The sequence below is a fragment of the Ovis canadensis genome, chromosome 7 (genome assembly GCF_042477335.2).
Source record: "Ovis canadensis isolate MfBH-ARS-UI-01 breed Bighorn chromosome 7, ARS-UI_OviCan_v2, whole genome shotgun sequence".
In the NCBI taxonomy this organism is placed as follows: domain Eukaryota; kingdom Metazoa; phylum Chordata; class Mammalia; order Artiodactyla; family Bovidae; genus Ovis; species Ovis canadensis.
In genome coordinates, this window is record NC_091251.1 from 38,454,969 (window position 1) to 38,472,529 (window position 17,561).

The window sequence follows — 17,561 nt, forward strand, 5'->3', positions numbered from 1 at the left end:
CAACCCCAAGAACTGTAACCCACCAAACTCCTCTGTCCATGGGGGTTCTCCAGGCAAAAAATTTGGAATGGGTTGCCATGCCCTCCTCCAGGGGACCTTCCCAACTCAGGGATCAAACCCAGGTCTCCTGCATTGCGGGAGGATCCTTTACTGTCTGTACCACCAGGGAAGCCCATATATATCCATAGTTAGTCAATATAAGATTGAATAAAAATTGTCACATATGTTCTGCTATCTAAACTATAACAGAAAAATTGATATGATTAGAGTTAAATTTTGAGTTAATATTTATCTATTTTGAGTTTATTTCTAATGGGTGATTACCAATATTTATAAAATTTTCAACCAAATGGCACAGAAATATTTTGTACTATTATATACAAAATATTCCACTTTTGTTTCCCTCTTTCTCTCTAGCATCTTATTATGAGTTTTTCGATCCTTTGGTTGCTCTGGTCAAACCAATTAGTTCTCTAGGGGCAAAGTCCCATGATCCGTGAGCTCCTTCTAAACTGTTTTTGCACTATCATTTGGTCACTGTTCTCTCAAGCTGTAAATTGCTTCCTTCTAATGTAATTCTTCTTATGAAAGAATTTTATATGGCATTTTGTTTTGTGGAACATAGGAAAATCTCAGACTCTTCTCTTTATACAGGTAAAATGGAATCATGGAAATAAATTTGACAATGCAAAGAGTGCCTTAATTTCAGGCATAATTTATGTTGTCATAAGTACTATAAATAATAGTAATATCCTTAAGTTTATGAGTGTTATCCTAAAGCAAAGTAAATAGCATCCAGGATAAGGAATTGAATAATACGAAAAATAATTGTACAAAAGTTTATTGACACACTGGAAAAGGCTAACTGACCGTGACTTTTAGGTTGTATCACATTGTTCTTGGGGTAATGTGAAAGATATTAAAAAAGGTCAAATGGTTTTGTAATATTTTTGATTCAGCATTTGTTGCAATCAATCACATTTACAGTCAATGGCAATCAGTTCATTCATGCTGATTAAAAATGCTTCTCACCATCTGCCACATAATAAACAAGCAGTAAAAATTAACGACACTTGAAAATATTTTTTTAAAGGTAATTGTGTTTTTCTCTCCATTAGCTTTGCAAAAGAAAGTTGTATAAACTGATCATCTTCTGTGAAAAAGGGAAGCAATTTATTTGAACTCAAATTTATAAGGTGGGAAAGGATTACATAAATATCTCAATAGAAATAAAAGGTATTGAAACCAAGAGATACAAAGCTGAATAAATAATTTCCAGTGTAATGGCACTTTAAAATACGATGTGGAAAAAAATTTTAAACACTTAAAACTACCAAGAGCTTGAATTTGTTTTCCTGGTCTCTTGGTTATAAATAGATTATTTTGTAAGCTTAAGGAGAATGAAGAAAGGTTTAGAGAAAGTTAAAAAGTGAAATTTGGGCGATGTAGCTGAAAGAGGGAAAGTGAAAAAGAAGTCCTAGGAGGAAATTTTAAAAGGTAATGAGTTTGCTGAATCTGAAAACAGAAAGCTAAGGGATTACTTAATTTGTTGCATTTATGTACGTAAAGGTTATTGGAAAAGGTCACAGAATTATCTATATTTACCATTGTTATAGAAAGTAAAAGTAGAGATAGTCTTAAATTAGAGGAGGCAGTGTTTTACTTGGTTGTAAACAAGGTTTTGTAACAATTTGAAAAAAAATTTGAGCCGAGGACATTGTTAAGCTCACAATATTTTTAAATTGAGGGAGAAACATATAAATTATGATTAGGGTTAATATTTTGCTTAAATCAAACAGCTGTACATAGATCCCTTTCAATTTGGTGACTATTGTTTGAAACTTCAGTTACCAATATTTCCTTCATCTGTAAAGGATTAAATGTCTGGCAATCTGTTTGAAGGATTAATCAATTCTCCATGGAACAAAAAAAGGACTAATCACATCAAGAGGGCAAGGCATTATGCCTTGGCTTTTGAATTATGGGTATCTAACAAGTTTAAAAACATGGGCATAGCTAATTTGTTTAAGAAAAATTATTTCAAAACATAGCCAATAGACAAAAGATTTTAGAACACCTTCATTCAGTTTTCCCCTGTATTTGATGACTTTTAGGTGAATAAAGTCTCCATCTAGAATCGTCTCTATACTTTTTCTCTGAACTGAGATTGGGATCCTGTCTCAAGTGACTTTAAAACTGTGATGACACAAACTTTTCAAATTTTTATGTTCCTTGACATTTGGATAGATACACCTAAGTTCCATATTTATATCTCAGTCTGCTTTAAACTCACCTTTCTTAAAATTCTTGATTCTTGCCTAGTTGATAGGGATTGCAGAGTCAAAAGGCAAATAAATTCACAGCTGTATGCACATAGCTGATAAAAGCTTATTAAGAAATTCTGACCATCTGCCAGGCTGAATCCCTTTGCTGTTCACCTGAGAGTACCACATTGTTAATCAGCTAATACTCCAATATAAAATACAAGGTTTAAAGCTAAAAATAAAAGAAATTCTCCCCAGAGCCTTAGTACTAAAAGACACCTATAATTGTTAATAATTACAGAATTTCTGAAGACTGGGTCGAGAAAGTACTGCAAATTACATCTCATAAACTACTTTTCACTTAATTTAAAGTAAGACTTATCCTTCTTTTCTTTGTCATAATACACATGAAAAGTGAAAGTGAAGTCACTCAATTGTGCCCAACTCTTTGCGACCCTATGGACTGTAGCCCGCCAGGCTCCCCCTTTGTCCATGGGATTTTTCCAGGCAAGAATACTGTAGCCCGCCAGGGTCCTCTGTCCATGGGATTTTCCAGGCAAGAACTCTGGAGTGGGTTGCCATTTTCTTCTCCAGGGATCTTCCTGACCCAGGGATCAAACTCAGGTCTCCTACATTGCCAGCAGAGTCTTTACCCTCTGAGCTACCAGGGAATCCATTATATACATACTTTCTTAATTTTTTTCACCCTTATTAGATTTTCCTTTTATTTCTTCTTTTTCCCTAAGTCTTCTTTACTTTTACAGTTCCTCATTTTCTATTATTCTTGGTTGCTTAGGAGCTATGCACAGGTTCCTTACTCATCTTCCTTAATTATATAATTATATGTACCTTGACCTGTTTTGAGAAACCTATATACAGGTCAGGAAGCAACAGTTAGAACTGGACATGGAACAACAGACTGGTTCCAAATAGAAAAAGGAGTACATCAAGGCTGTATACCATTACCCTGCTTATTAACTTATATGCAGAGTACATCATGAAAAACGCTGGGCTGGAAGAAGCACAAGTTGGAATCAAGATTGCCAGGAGAAATATCAATAACCTCAGATATGCAGATGACATTACCCTTATGGCAGAAAGTGAAGAGGAACTAATAAGCCTCTTGATGAAAGTGAAAGAGGAGAGTGGGAAAGTTGGCTTAAATCTCAACATTCAGAAAACTAAGATCATGGCATTTGGTCCCATCACTTCATGGGAAATAGATGGTGAAAGAGTGGAAACAGTGTCAGAATTTATTTTTGGGGGGCTCCCAAATCACTGCAGATGGTGATTGCAGCCATGAAATTAAGACACTTACTGCTTGGAAGGAAAGTTATGACCAACCTAGACAGCATATTCAAAAGCAGAGACATTACTTTGCCAACAAAGGTCCATCTAGTCAAGGATATGGTTTTTCCAGTAGTCAGGTATGGATGTGAGAGTTGGACTGTGAAGAAAGCTGAGCACCGAAGAATTGATGCTTTTGAACTGTGGTGTTGGGGAAGACTCTTGAGAGTCCCTTGGACTGCAAGGAAGTACAACCAGTCCATCCTAAAGGAGATCAGTCCTGGGTGTTCATTGGAAGGACTGATGCTGAAGCTGAAACTCCAATACTTTGACCACCTCATGTGAAGTGTTGACTCATTGGAAAAGACCCTGATGCTAGGAGGGATTGAGGGCAGGAGGAGAAGGGGATGACAGAGGATGAGATGGCTGGATGGCATCACTGACTCGATGGATGTGAGTCTGAGTTTAACTTCGGGGGTTGGTGATGGACAGGGAGGCCTGGCGAGCTGCGATTCATGGGGTCGCAAAGAGTCGGACACGACTGAGCGACTGAACTGAACTGAACTGAATTATATTCATATAATTTTAGTTACCTAAATACATCCTCTTTTATCTTTCAAAAAATATTTAATTCCTGATATATTTACATAGCTCTTTTATGTCGAGGTATCATTCTAAGTTGGGGATATGTGGATAACTACACAGGTGTAGTCCTTAACTTTCTGGGAGTCACAATCTAACTGGACATGAGCACAAACAACAACAACAGAAAAATCAGTGAACTACATTTATAGTACTATAAAAAAAGCAGTGTTTCTTAGAAAGAAAACATATTTAATCTTCACAAGATGGTTTTTAGTTTGATTTCTAAAAGAATGTGTGTGAATAAGTGTGTCCAACTCTTTAACTGCAATCTGCCAGGCTTCTCTCTCCATGGAATTCTCCAGACTAGAATACTGGAGTGGCTAGCCACTCCCTTCTCCAGGGGATCTTCCCAACCCAGAGATCAAAGCCGGGTCTCCTGCATTGCATGCAGATTCTTTACCATCTGACCACGAGGGAAGCCCCTAAACAATATGAATATTATATTCTCCAATTATTATATGAAAGGAGATAATTATAACAGGTAATGAAATATCTTTTAGATATGGAAATTTGATATTATCTCCTGGCCAATACCATTTATTTTCTCATTATTAATTTATGTTTTATATTGAGCACTATTATAGATGTGTGAAAAAAGGAAAAATAACATTTACTGTATATTTACCTATAGTAGGTATACATTGAATGCACTATTGCAAAACTTAAATTATTTAATCATTATTCAAATGATTTTATATCCCAAATTCCTCTGAGTTAGTATTATTAATTGTAATCTTATGGATAAATGAAGGTTCAAGAACTTGCCCAAAACTACCTTGTCAGTAACTGAAGTACAGTTTAAATCTTGATTTACAGAATCCAAAGGGCATATTCCTTCCACTGTGCTCTGTTGCTCCTGTAACTTAAACTAAAATTACAAGATATTGTGATAAATTCTTACATAGAGGTTTGAACAAGATACTTTTTGCTATTGCATGATGCCCTTCACAGTTTTAAGCTTCACAGACTATGTGCTAAGTACTTTAGGGCAGTACTTCTCAAAGTATCTTTGGTGAAGAATCAGGTATTCTTCTTCAGTCCTTCATGGACTGACATTTTAACAAATGCAAAATTTTATACTTGTTTGCTATCCTGCGAAATTTCTAGATAATTTTCTAAACCCTCAATTTCTGCACCTAACATGATGCAGACTTGTAACAGTTTGTGGACCTGCACCTCTGTGTGGCTCATTTTTCATTGCTTCAAGGAATCTAAATATGAATAAATCATAATCCCTGCCTTCCAGAAGCTTATAGCCTATGAGGTGAGTTAGACCAGTACTCAGTTTACTAAAATATAAGAAATAGTAAAATAAATGCTTGTAGTATAAAATAAGACCTCACAAATATGGTTAAAATTTAATAGAACTTGAAGACAAATATCTTCCAGAGATGGGGAGTCAAAAGGAAGTCCCACTGCTGGGCATACACACCGAGGAAACCAGAATTGAAAGAGACACATGTACCCCAATGTTCATCGCAGCACTGTTTATAATAGCCAGGACATGGAAACAACCTAGATGTCCATCAGCAGATGAATGGATAAGCAAGCTGTGGTACATATACACAATGGAGTATTACTCAGCCGTAAAATAGAATTCATTTGAATCAGTTCTGATGAGATGGATGAAACTGGAGCCGATTATACAGAGTGAAGTAAGCCAGAAAGAAAAACACCAATACAGTATACTAACACATATATATGGAATTTAGGAAGATGGCAATGACGACCCTGTATGCAAGACAGGGAAAGAGACACAGATGTGTATAACGGACCTTTGGACTCAGAGGGAGAGGGAGAGGGTGGGATGATTTGGGAGAATGACATTCTAACATGTATACTATCATGTAAGAATTGAATCGCCAGTCTATGTCTGACGCAGGATGCAGCATGCTTGGGGCTGGTGCATGGGGATGACCCAGAGAGATGTTATGGGGAGGGAGGTGGAAGGGGGGTTCATGTTTGGGAACGCATGTAAGAATTAAAGATTTTAAAATTTAAAAAATAAAAAACTAAAAACAAAAACAAAAGGAAGGCTCTGTCTATGAGAATAAGGCTTGTATTCTTAAAAGTTGATGGAAGAATTGAGAAGTGATGAAGAGTATGTGTGATTGGAGCTAGCCTATATTAGTTTTGAACCAAAAGTCAACAATTTCAGGTTGAATCCCTATTACCCTTGTTGACCAATCTTGTATGTCCTGAATAACATCATAGCATCTACCCTAGAAGGAAGCAGAGTGGTATTAAATACAGAGAAAATTTGGTAGTTATGCTAATAATTTAAATTCTAGTAATAATAAAGTAAGACTTCATAGATGCAATCAATATGTAAGTAATATTGAAGATGAATGTGTTCCCAGAGGTAGGGACAAGGATGGAGGGGATAGATCTTTCTACTGGATGAAGGTTTATAAGGCTTCAAAGACATTGCAGTAGTGATTAGTGCTATATGACTGGGCAGATCATAATAGTTTTGAACCCAAAATCAAAAAGATTTGGGGTTAAATGCATATTACTCATGTTTATTTTCTAGTGTCTCATGAGTAATACAGTGTATCAGCCCATGGAGGAAGAAAAGGCTATTAAATGCAGGGATAAGTTGGTGGCAAAAAGAGCCACCAGTTTTATTGTGTAAACACAGTTTAGAGGTCATGAACATTTTAGATCAGTTTTTATGGTAATATGTAAATTGGCTTTCATAACTTTGACCTTTCTTCTTCAAATTCATCAACACAGTTGTTATAATTTGCATTTTTCCTACTGTCCTCCTTCAGATAACAATGCTACCAAAGTCCATGGATGGAGCAAATCAGTCTGTGGTATCAGAGTTTCTGTTCCTGGGACTCACCAACTCCTGGGAAATGCAACTTCTCCTCTTTGTGTTCTCCTTCACATTTTTCATGGCAAGCATGATGGGAAACTCCCTCATTATACTCACTGTGACTTGTGACCCTCACTTACACTCTCCCATGTACTTTCTGTTGGCCAACCTCTCCTTCATTGACATGGGTGTTTCTTCTGTCACTTCTCCCAAGATGATTTATGACCTTTTCAGAAAACGTAAAGTCATCTCCTTTAGTGGCTGCATCACTCAGATCTTCTTCATCCACGTCATTGGTGGGGTGGAGGTGGTACTGCTCATTGCCATGGCCTTTGACAGGTATGTTGCCATATGTAAGCCTCTCCACTATCTGACCATCATGAGCCCACGACTGTGCATCTCCTTTTTAGTGGCTGCCTGGATGATCGGTCTCATCCACTCCACAGTTCAACTGGTTTTTGTGGTAAACTTACCTTTCTGTGGACCTAATATGTTGGACAGCTTTTACTGTGACCTTCCTCGGTTGATCAAACTTGCGTGCATGGACATAAACCAACTAGAGACCATGGTCACAGCCAACAGTGGGTTCATCTCTATTGGCTCCTTCTTCATTCTGATCATCTCCTATATCGTCATCATTCTCACTGTTCAGAAACACTCTTCAACAGGTTCATCCAAGGCTCTGTCCACACTTTCAGCTCACATCACTGTAGTAGTCTTGTTCTTTGGTCCTTTGATATTTGTCTATACATGGCCATCTCCCTCTACACACCTGGATAAGTTTCTGGCCATCTTTGATGCAGTTCTCACTCCTTTCCTGAATCCAGTCATTTACACACTCAGGAATCAAGAAATGAAGGTTGCAATGAGGAGGGTATGCAGACAGTTAGTGAGTAATAGAAAGATTTCTTAAGTGATGCCTGTATTGTAAAGGTCCCTTGTTGATTACTGACAGTCATTACTGATGATCAAACTCAGACAGAAGCTTTTGATTGTTCTACCTTAATTTAATTATGCACACTGATATCAAGTCTATTTTGTCTTTCACTTAGGAGGGAGTGACATTCGCTTCTGAAGAGAGAGGTGTTACGTATTAAGTATTTATAATCAAAGATTATAGTAATCTTGAGCCTCAGTTCCTAAGGAATAATATTCATATGAAGTAACTATTAGAAATACAAAACAGGTAAACTTCTTTATGGCCTTGAGAACAGGAGAACATGTCTCTCTCCTTTTAACAGGAGCCCTTCTCAGAGACAGGAATTCCTATCAGCACCTAGCAGGAGACTTGCTAAATGAGGACTGAAATGAGTCTTCATATTAAATGCTGCAACTTTCCCACATACCCTTCCTTGGGTCTCTGCCAGGGCTGTGCAAAAGAGGGCAGACTCTTCGAGAGCAAACACACAGTCTGAGAACATACATGTAGGAACCCAGTGGTCACACAACTCTGGGTAGAAGTCACAGAAGTTGTTCTTCGAATACAAAGATCTGGGAAACACCAGCTTTTTTCTCTGTGATTAGCGTTATTCTTGAACCCATTACATTTCCTTCCTTTTTTCTTCCTGTATCTTCCTCTTCATTTTTCTTCAGCCTAGGCTTATGGACTCTGGGCTAGGAAAAATTTTCTCCCTTTCCCTCTCCTTTCTCAGGCCTTTCTTCCTTTTCTTTCTTCCCACCCTGTTGCTCCTCCTTGTTTCCCCCTGCCCTGCATTTGCTGCTCTGTCCATTTCTAACTTCCCTTCCTGATGTCCCTTTTTAATTGCTCTATTGTAATTAGTATAAGTCACCAACTCAACACATTTCATGTCTGCTGCTGCTGCTAAGTCACTTCAGTTGTGTCCAACTCTGTGTGACCCCATAGACGGCAGCCTACCAGGATCCCCCGTCCCTGGGATTCTCCAGGCAAGAACACTGGAGTGGGTTGCCATTTCCTTCTCCAATGCATGAAAGTGAAAAGTGAATGTGAAGTCGCTCAGTCGTGTCCGACTCTTAGTGACCCCAAGGGCTGCAGCCTACAAGGCTCCTCCACCCATGGGATTCTCCAGGCGAGAGTACTGGAGTGGAGTGCCATTGCCTTCTCCCATTTCATGTCTAAAAAGGATTTATTATTCTTCAGGAGTTCAGCTGTTGAGTGTGATTGAAGGGAAAATAAAAGGCAAGGGGAGGGTCCCTTATAGAAGTGATTTTCATACTTTTTGACAGTGATTCATAGTAAGAAATATAGTATACATTGTAGTACATACAATATCCCATCCCCATAAAGAACTGAACTAAGGTTTAACGTAGCAATATTTATATTTATGAAATTTTGCTTTCATTTCATTTTCTTCCTACAAAGAATTGTTTAAAACACACTTTGTGAGTTGTTTACAGAATCTCTGATTACTAAGAAAATTAAACAGAAGTAGAGCATTACATTCACTGCTTCTAGTTAAAAGCAGAATAAATATACCAAGATCAGTGTGTTACATCATTCTAACAGATATCCAAAATCTAGTCCTGCTTTAATATAATATTTAATAGTATAGCACTTCTAAATTTATTTAAATAAGCTTACCAAACCTTTACTGTGCAAATGTTGTCAAAACTAATATATACCATTGCTTCAATTTAGCTCATTATTTGAAATTATGTATATGCATATATAATTATATGATATATATCCAAAGCAAATAGAATTTGCTTCCTGAAAACCATCTATAGCTCTCTATATCCATTCAGGTCTTCTTTTATAAGTACACATTAACAATACCTTCTTTTTATTCAAAACACAGTGCATTATTTGTAGTGAAAGAAAAATCATGCCTTGATTAGCACAATTTTAATATATCAAACTCTTATTAAAGCAAATTATACATTTGATTCTTGGTGTCTATACTTAGTATTCTTTAGTACTAAAAATGATTACATGCATGTATCGAACCCATTCAGTTTTGTTGTTTACTAACCACTTTCAATTTCTGGAATAATATTTTATCTTAGGATAAATGTACCCTTTTTCCCCTTGATAGTTTTTGGTCATGTTAATTCTGGTATATCCTCAGTCACCCATATTAATTATTACTTTTAACCAACATAAGCAATTTATATTCCACTGAGAGTTCTTGAAGGAGAATAAAGGAGAATTGTCTGTCATATACAATCATTTTAGTAAACTAGCAAAACTCATGAACACACTAATATAACCCCTAACAGACACACACATATTCTGTTCACATTTTCTTATAGATAGTATAAATGGTATTCTTAAAGTTGCAAAAATGAACATAAGCAGTAACTTGACCAAAAGATACAGACGATCTATAAAGATGTAAATAAGTTCTCACACACACCACTGAGTGTTTCAGCATTCAATCTTTGAATAATTCAAAACTTATTCAAAGAATATCTACTAATTACTATGTTTAATAGTAAACCAAGGTCTTAAAATTGCTGAAGATATTAAACATTTTGTTTAAATAGACACACTACAGAGCTGTCAGAATTATAACTCAAATTGAACACATAAGTTTGCATTTTTTCTAATTCTAAATGCTTGTCTTATAATCTTTACTTGGTAAGGTTGGAAAGGATATCTATCACTGTTTTATTAAAAATATAATCAACTGAATCTGAATTTTCCAAGGATTTGTTTTCACTATGTGAAGTTGGATTTTCATAGAAAAACACTTCTGAGTTAGCATTTTTATAAGAAATTTTCTGAAAAATCTAATTTAAAGGAGTAGAAGTTCATTTTAAAAATTTTGCAATATGGCTGTTTTATTGTAGATTCATGTCAGCCTCTTTTAGAGGCTTTGTACAAAAATTATTATTATCTCCTTGAGTCGGACTATTTCACATTCACATGAGTTTCTCAATTGCAGAAGTACAGCCACACATAAATTTCTCATGTTCAAATTTACAACCTTACCTACAGACCAAGAGTAGAATCAGATTTACCAAGACATCAAAAGAAGAGACACACACAGGCATTAGATCGCAAATAAACTTTCTACTTATAGAGAAAAAGAGACATATTCTTACACAAATAGATTTTTTTAATTTTTAGTTAAGTAACAGAGCAAATTCTCTATCACTTCTCACCTGATAAAGAGTAGTTTTTGTACTAGTTTGCTAGGGCTGCGATACAGCATACTACAAACTGGCTGGCTTGCATAATAGAAATAGTTTCACATTCTGGAGACAGTAACTCCTGACTTCCCTTACTGCTGCCCCTTTTTAATCGCTCTTTTGTAGTTATAAGTTGCCTCCTCAAACATACTTCATGTCTTGAAGAGTTTATTACTCTTCAGGAGTTCAGCTATCTAGTATGAGTGAAGGGAAAATAAATGGCAAGGGTGGGGTTCTGAGGGTACTCAACCCATGATGCTTCCTGATGTCTCTGACCTCAAGAGGGCTCTAGCAGTTCATGGCTTATTGTCACTGCTACTTGAGTAACTGAATTTTCTTCCTATATTGCCTAGATGGGCTTTAAGTTGGTGTTTTGTCACTGTCTGCAGGGTGGGAGAGTCTGCACTTAAGTCCCTCAGTTATGACCCTCCGTATCACATCACAATGAGGATAAGGTTGGATTCACATGGATATTGTGTCTCCATCTTTCCTCAACTCTATGCAGGAGCTGTCAAATCTCCCCTCAGGTCTTCTTCAGGAAAAGTTGCTCTGTATATAGCTTTAGATTTGTTGTGTCCATGGAAGGAGATGAGCTCAGCATCTTCCTATGCTGCCATCTTGCCTTTCTTCCAGTCAGGGAATAACCTTTAGTTGTACACTTCTCTTGGAAGGGGAGATGGCCTATTGTACAGATCATACTAATTTGTGAGGAGGGCTAGTGATTGATTTGTTTCTTTAAGACCTAAGAAAGAACACGAGTATAAATTTTTTATGGTGGAGTCTGAGGAGAAGTATATATGGATGGACTTTTCAGAAAGGACACAGAGACTGCCCATGTAAAAGACTATTGGAGATTATTCACTATACAGGAACAAGAAGACTTCCTTCTGTAATGTAAAACAACCTCTTTTCCCAGCTATCCTGGTATTGTTTTATGGCATCATATACTAGTCATTATTCAGTTCAGTTCAGTTCAGTCGCTCAGTCATGTCCAACTCTTTGCGACCCCATGAGTCGCAGCGCACCAGGCCTCCCTGTCCATCACCAACTCCCGGAGTTCATTCAGACTCACATCCATCGAGTCAGTGATGCCATCCAGCCATCTCATCCTCTGTCGTCCCCTTCTCCTCCTGCCCCCAATCCCTCCCAGCATCAGAGTCTTTTCCAATGAGTCCACTCTTCGTATGAGGTGGCCAAAGTACTGGAGTTTCAGCTTTAGCATCCTTGCTTCCAAAGAAATCCCAGGGCTGATCTCCTCCAGAATGGACTGGCTAATTGGTACTAAACAGTGCTGATAGAAGCATAGTTGAAGCCTCTGCATAGATGAAGCAATGTGAATTTCCCTCTCACTATGGGTAATCTATATTGTTGAGTGCCAAAACTTCCCATGCAGATGTAAAGCTTCCCTGTATGGTGCCACACCTCATCATACTCTCCATAGACTCACTGTCTACCTTTCCTGCAAGTATTAAAGATTTGTCTCCACACTGTGCTGATTTTTCTTTCCCAAATGTGGTGCTTCTGCTAGCACTACCATTTGTGGACTTACAGAATACCTTTCTGCCTTAGCTGTTCCTATGATGTCCTATGCAACTTTGGCTCTGGACATAATTTTATAGGAAATGAAGTGTGATAATAAGCTTACACGCATGGAATTTACTACACTTACCAGAAGCATCTCATTGATGGAATGGCAGAATGGACTAGTTAATGGTCAGATTTCTATCAACTGGGAGGTGAACAACTTTCAAATTTAGGATGCTTCCTATTTGGTGCACTACATATCTTAAGCCAGTGAACAATATATCTTGCCTTCTATCCTAAAGGCAGCATATATAAACTCACAGTATAAAAAGTCACTTTTGCAAAGGACCAAATCATTTACAATGTCATGAACCTCTGTCCATAGTTCATCAGGCACTCTATCTATCAGAACTAGTCCCTTAAATCTACTTCTCACTTCCACTTTATAACCATAAGGGATTTGATTTAGGTCATACCTGAATGGTCTAGTGCTTTTCCCTACTTTCTTCAATTTAAGTCTGAATTTGGCAATAAGGAGTTCATGATCTAAGCCACAGTCAGCTCCTGGTCTTGTTTTTGCTGACTGTATAGAGCTTCTCCGTCTTGGGCTGCAAAGAATATAATCAATCTGATTTCAGTGTTGACCATCTGGTGATGTCCATGTGTAGAGTCTTCTCTTGTGTTGTTGGAAGAGGGTGTTTGCTATGACCAGTGTGTTCTCTTGGCAAAACTCTATTAGTCTTTGCCCTGCTTCATTCCGTACTCCAAGGCCAAATTTGCCTGTTACTCCAGGTGTTTCTTGACTTCCTACTTTTGCATTCCAGTCCCCTATAATGAAAAGGACATCTTCTTTGGGTGTTAGTTCTAAAAGGTCTTGTAGGTCTTCATAGAACCGTTCAACTTCAGCTTCTTCAGCGTTAATCGTTGGGGGATAGGCTTGGATCACCGTGATATTGAATGGTTTGCCTTGGAAATGAACAGAGGTCATTCTGTTGTTTTTGAGATTGCATCCAAGTACTGCATTTTGGACTCTTTTGTTGACCATGATGGCTACTCCATTTCTTCTAAGGGATTCCTGCCCGCAGTATTAGACATAATGGTCATCTGAGTTAAATTCACCCATTCCAGTCCATTTTAGTTCGCTGATTCCTAGAATGTCAACGTTCACTCTTGCCATCTCCTGTTTGACCACTCCCAATTTGTCTTGATTCATGGACCTAACATTCCAGGTTCCTATGCAATATTGCTCTTTATAGCATCAAACCTTTATAGCACCAGTCATGTCCACAGCTGGGTATTGTTTTTGCTTTGGCTTCATCCCTTCATTCTTTCAGGAGTTATTTCTCTGCTGATCTCCTGTAGCATATTGGGCACCTACTGACCTGGGGAGTTCCTCTTTCAGTATCCTATCATTTTGCCTTTTCATACTGTTCATGGGGTTCTCAAGGCAAGAATACTGAAGTGGTTTCCCATTCCCTTCTCCAGTGGACCACATTCTGTCAGACCTCTCCACCATGACCCGCCTGTCTTGGGCAGCCTCATGGGCATGGCTTAGTTTCATTGAGTTAGAGAAGGCTGTGGTCCTAGTGTGATTAGATTGACTAGTTTTCTGAGAGTATGATTTCAGTGTGTTTGCCCTCTGAGGCCCTCTTGCAACACCTACCATCTTACTTTGGTTTCTCTTACCTTGGATATGGGTTATCTCTTCACAGCTGCTCCAGCAAAGTGCAGCCGCTGCTCCTTACCTTGGACAAGGGGTATCTCCTCACCACCGCCCCTCCTGACCTTGAACATGGAACAGCTCCTCTTCACAGCTGCTCCAGCAAAGTGCAGCCGCTGCTCCTTACCTTGGACAAGGGGTATCTCCTCACCACCGCCCCTCCTGACCTTGAACATGGAACAGCTCCTCTAGGCCCTCCTGCGCCTGCGCAGCCACTGCTCCTTGGACGTGGGGTAGCTCCACCTGGCTGCCGCCCCTGACCTCGGACTGGGGTAGCTACAAGAATTGTTAGAGCTCAGCAAATTTGAAAAATACAAGATAGTACACACACAAAAACTGCTAATACACGGATATAAAGCTGAGAAATAAAATAAGATGATTTAAGTCAAAATAAGGCTCCCCAGCCTGGCAGCTCAAATGGTAAATGCTTGCAGTGCAGGAGACCCAGGTTTGATCCCTGGGTCAGAAAGATCCCCTGGCGAAGGAAATGGCAACCCACTCCAGTATTCTTGGCTGGATAATTCCGTGGACAGAAGAGCCTGGTGAGCTACAGTCCATGAGGTAGCAAAGAGTTGCACACAACTAAATGACTAACACTTTCACTTTTCACTTCTAGAAGGGATAGTTAGGGAGTTTGGGATTGACATGCACACACTGCTATACTTAAAATGGATAACCAACAAGGACCTATTGTATAGCACAGGGTACTCTACTGAGTCTGTAACAACCTAAATGGGAAAATAATTTGAAAAAGAATATATACATGTTTACATATAATTGAATTACTTTGCTGTACACCTGAAACTACCAAAACATTGTAATTCAACTATAAAGAGAAAAAGTGTTAGTCGTTCAGTTGTGTCCGACTCATTGTGATGCTATGTACTGTAGCCCACCAGATTCCTCTATCCATGAAATTTTCCAGGCAAGAATACTAGAGTAGGTAACCATTCCCTTCTCCAAAGAATCTTCCTTAGTGCCACCTGGGAAGCCCTGGAAAGCAAGACAATTATATGCAAAGAATCAGACTGGACTACTCTCTCACACTAGGCACGAAAATAAATTTAAATGGCATTACTTGGTGCTTTTATGACTGAATCATATTCCACTGCATTATATATACCACATGTGCATTATTGATTCTTCTGCTGATGGTCCTTTAGGTTGCTTCCATGTCTTGGCTATTATAAATAGTGCTGTAACGAACACTGTGATGCATGTATCTTTTTGAATGGGGCATATATTCAGAGAAAACCACGATTTGAAAAGATACATGGGCCTAAGAGTGGCATATGGTAGCTCTATATTTAGTTCAGGTGAGGAAAATTAAGAAGGTACAAACTTCCAATTGGAAAATAAATGTCACAGATATGAAATACACTGTGGGGTGAATATAATCAATAACTATGTAATATCTTTTTATAGTGAGATAGCATAACTAATTGCAGTGAATTAAAGAAATATCTAACCACTGTTTCTCATATGATCTGATATTGTGTTGTAAGTCAATTTTATTTCCAAAAGAAAATCATAGAAAAACAGATCAGATTTGTGGTTACCAGAGGTGAGGAGTAAGAGGAGGGGAAAATTGATGAAAGCAGTCAAAAGGTACAAACTTCCCCTTATAGGATCAATAAGTACTATAGATCATAAAGTACATGATAAATATAATTAATGCTTTTCTGTGTTATATGTGAAAATTATTAAGAGAGCAAATCCTTAGAATTCTGATCATAAGGAAAAATTGTTCTACTGCTTCAATTTTGTATTTATGAGATGATGGATATTCACTAAACTTATTGTGACAATTGTTTCACCATATATGTAGGTCAAATCTTTGTGCTATATACCTTAAACTTATACCGTGCTTTATGTAAATTATATCTAGAATAAATAAAGAATAAAACTGGAAGAAGAAAAACAAGAAATTTGCTAAATAACTAATGTATGGAACCAGTATGCAAACTTGGGTACATTGAAGTGCTAGTATGTTCTATGGGCCTATGGCATGTTTGATAAATAAAAAAATTAAATCACTGGCAAGAGAAAAATAAATTTCTAAAGTGGTAACCGTGTTTCAGCCCAATTATGGCACAGGTCATAATCATAGAACTAGTGAAATCAAGACATATGAAGGCCATTTACAGGCAGGATTCATTCACTCTTAGGAACTTAAAGGCAGATATCGTATATCTTTTACATATGGAATCTAAAAAAGGATACAAGTGCACTTATTTACAAAACAGAAATAGAATTACAGATATAGAAAACAAACTCATGGTTACCAATGGGGAAAGAGAGGAAGGACAAATTGGGAGATTGGGACTGACATATATACACTACTACATATAAAATAAATACTATCTATCAAATAAAATAGATAATAATGATCTACTGAACAGCACAGAAAACTGTAATGGCTTATATGGGAAAACAATCTAAAAAAGAGTGGAAATATATATATATATATATATATGCATGTATAATTGATTCATTTGCTGTACAGCAGAAACTAATGCAACATTATAAATCAACAATACTTCAATACAAATGAAAAACACTTGATTGCAATCAGCTTTCAATTTTGTTGTTCTCTCATTAGTGAGTTAAATAAATAATTTATATGAATCATGTTTTTAACTTCTTGAAAATGATGATTTGATCATTTTGGAGGCTCATCAAGATATCCAAGTGGACACATCTTCTGAAGTCAATATATTTTATTTCCAGAACAATGCCCTTATAGGGACATTTAAGCCCAGACACGTCTCTTCCTAGTTTCCAGAGTGGATCTGAAGCAGAGTGAAGTTTACCTTCACAGACACTGATCTCTGTTTTGCTTTCTGCTTTGGTAGTTTTTTTGCTGTTGATTTGTTTGTTTTGGGGTCTTGGCCAAGTTTGGTTCCAGTCCTGGTTTATACAGGGCTGATAGATTATTCCACACTGGTGGTAACATAGATTGTGAATTTCATTTCATAATCTGGACATTTGGCAATCTCTACTGAGATGGTTGAGAAGCAGAGATATTACTTTGCCAACAAAGGTCCGTCTAGTCAAAGCTATGGTTTTTCCAGCGGTCGTGTACAGATGTGAGGGTTGGACTGTGAAGAAAGCTGAGTGCTGAAGAACTGATGCTTTTGAACTGTGTTGTTGGAGAAGACTCTTGAGAGTCTCTTGGACTGCAAGG

The 17,561-nt window shown here is 37.6% G+C and overlaps 1 protein-coding gene across 1 annotated transcript; it reads left to right on the forward strand.

Annotated features, from left to right (window-relative positions):
• The first annotated feature begins 6,976 nt into the window (after nucleotides 1–6,976).
• Nucleotides 6,977–7,930, forward strand: LOC138444145 (olfactory receptor 4F3/4F16/4F29-like). The gene has a single exon (XM_069597471.1). The coding sequence runs from the start codon at nucleotides 6,977–6,979 to the stop codon at nucleotides 7,928–7,930; it is 954 nt and encodes a 317-aa protein (XP_069453572.1).
• Nucleotides 7,931–17,561: the final 9,631 nt, after the last annotated feature.

Coding starts and splice junctions, on each gene's coding strand:
- LOC138444145 (XM_069597471.1), top strand. CDS start 6,977: ATGCTACCAAAGTCCATGGATGGAGCAAATCAGTCTGTGGTATCAGAG.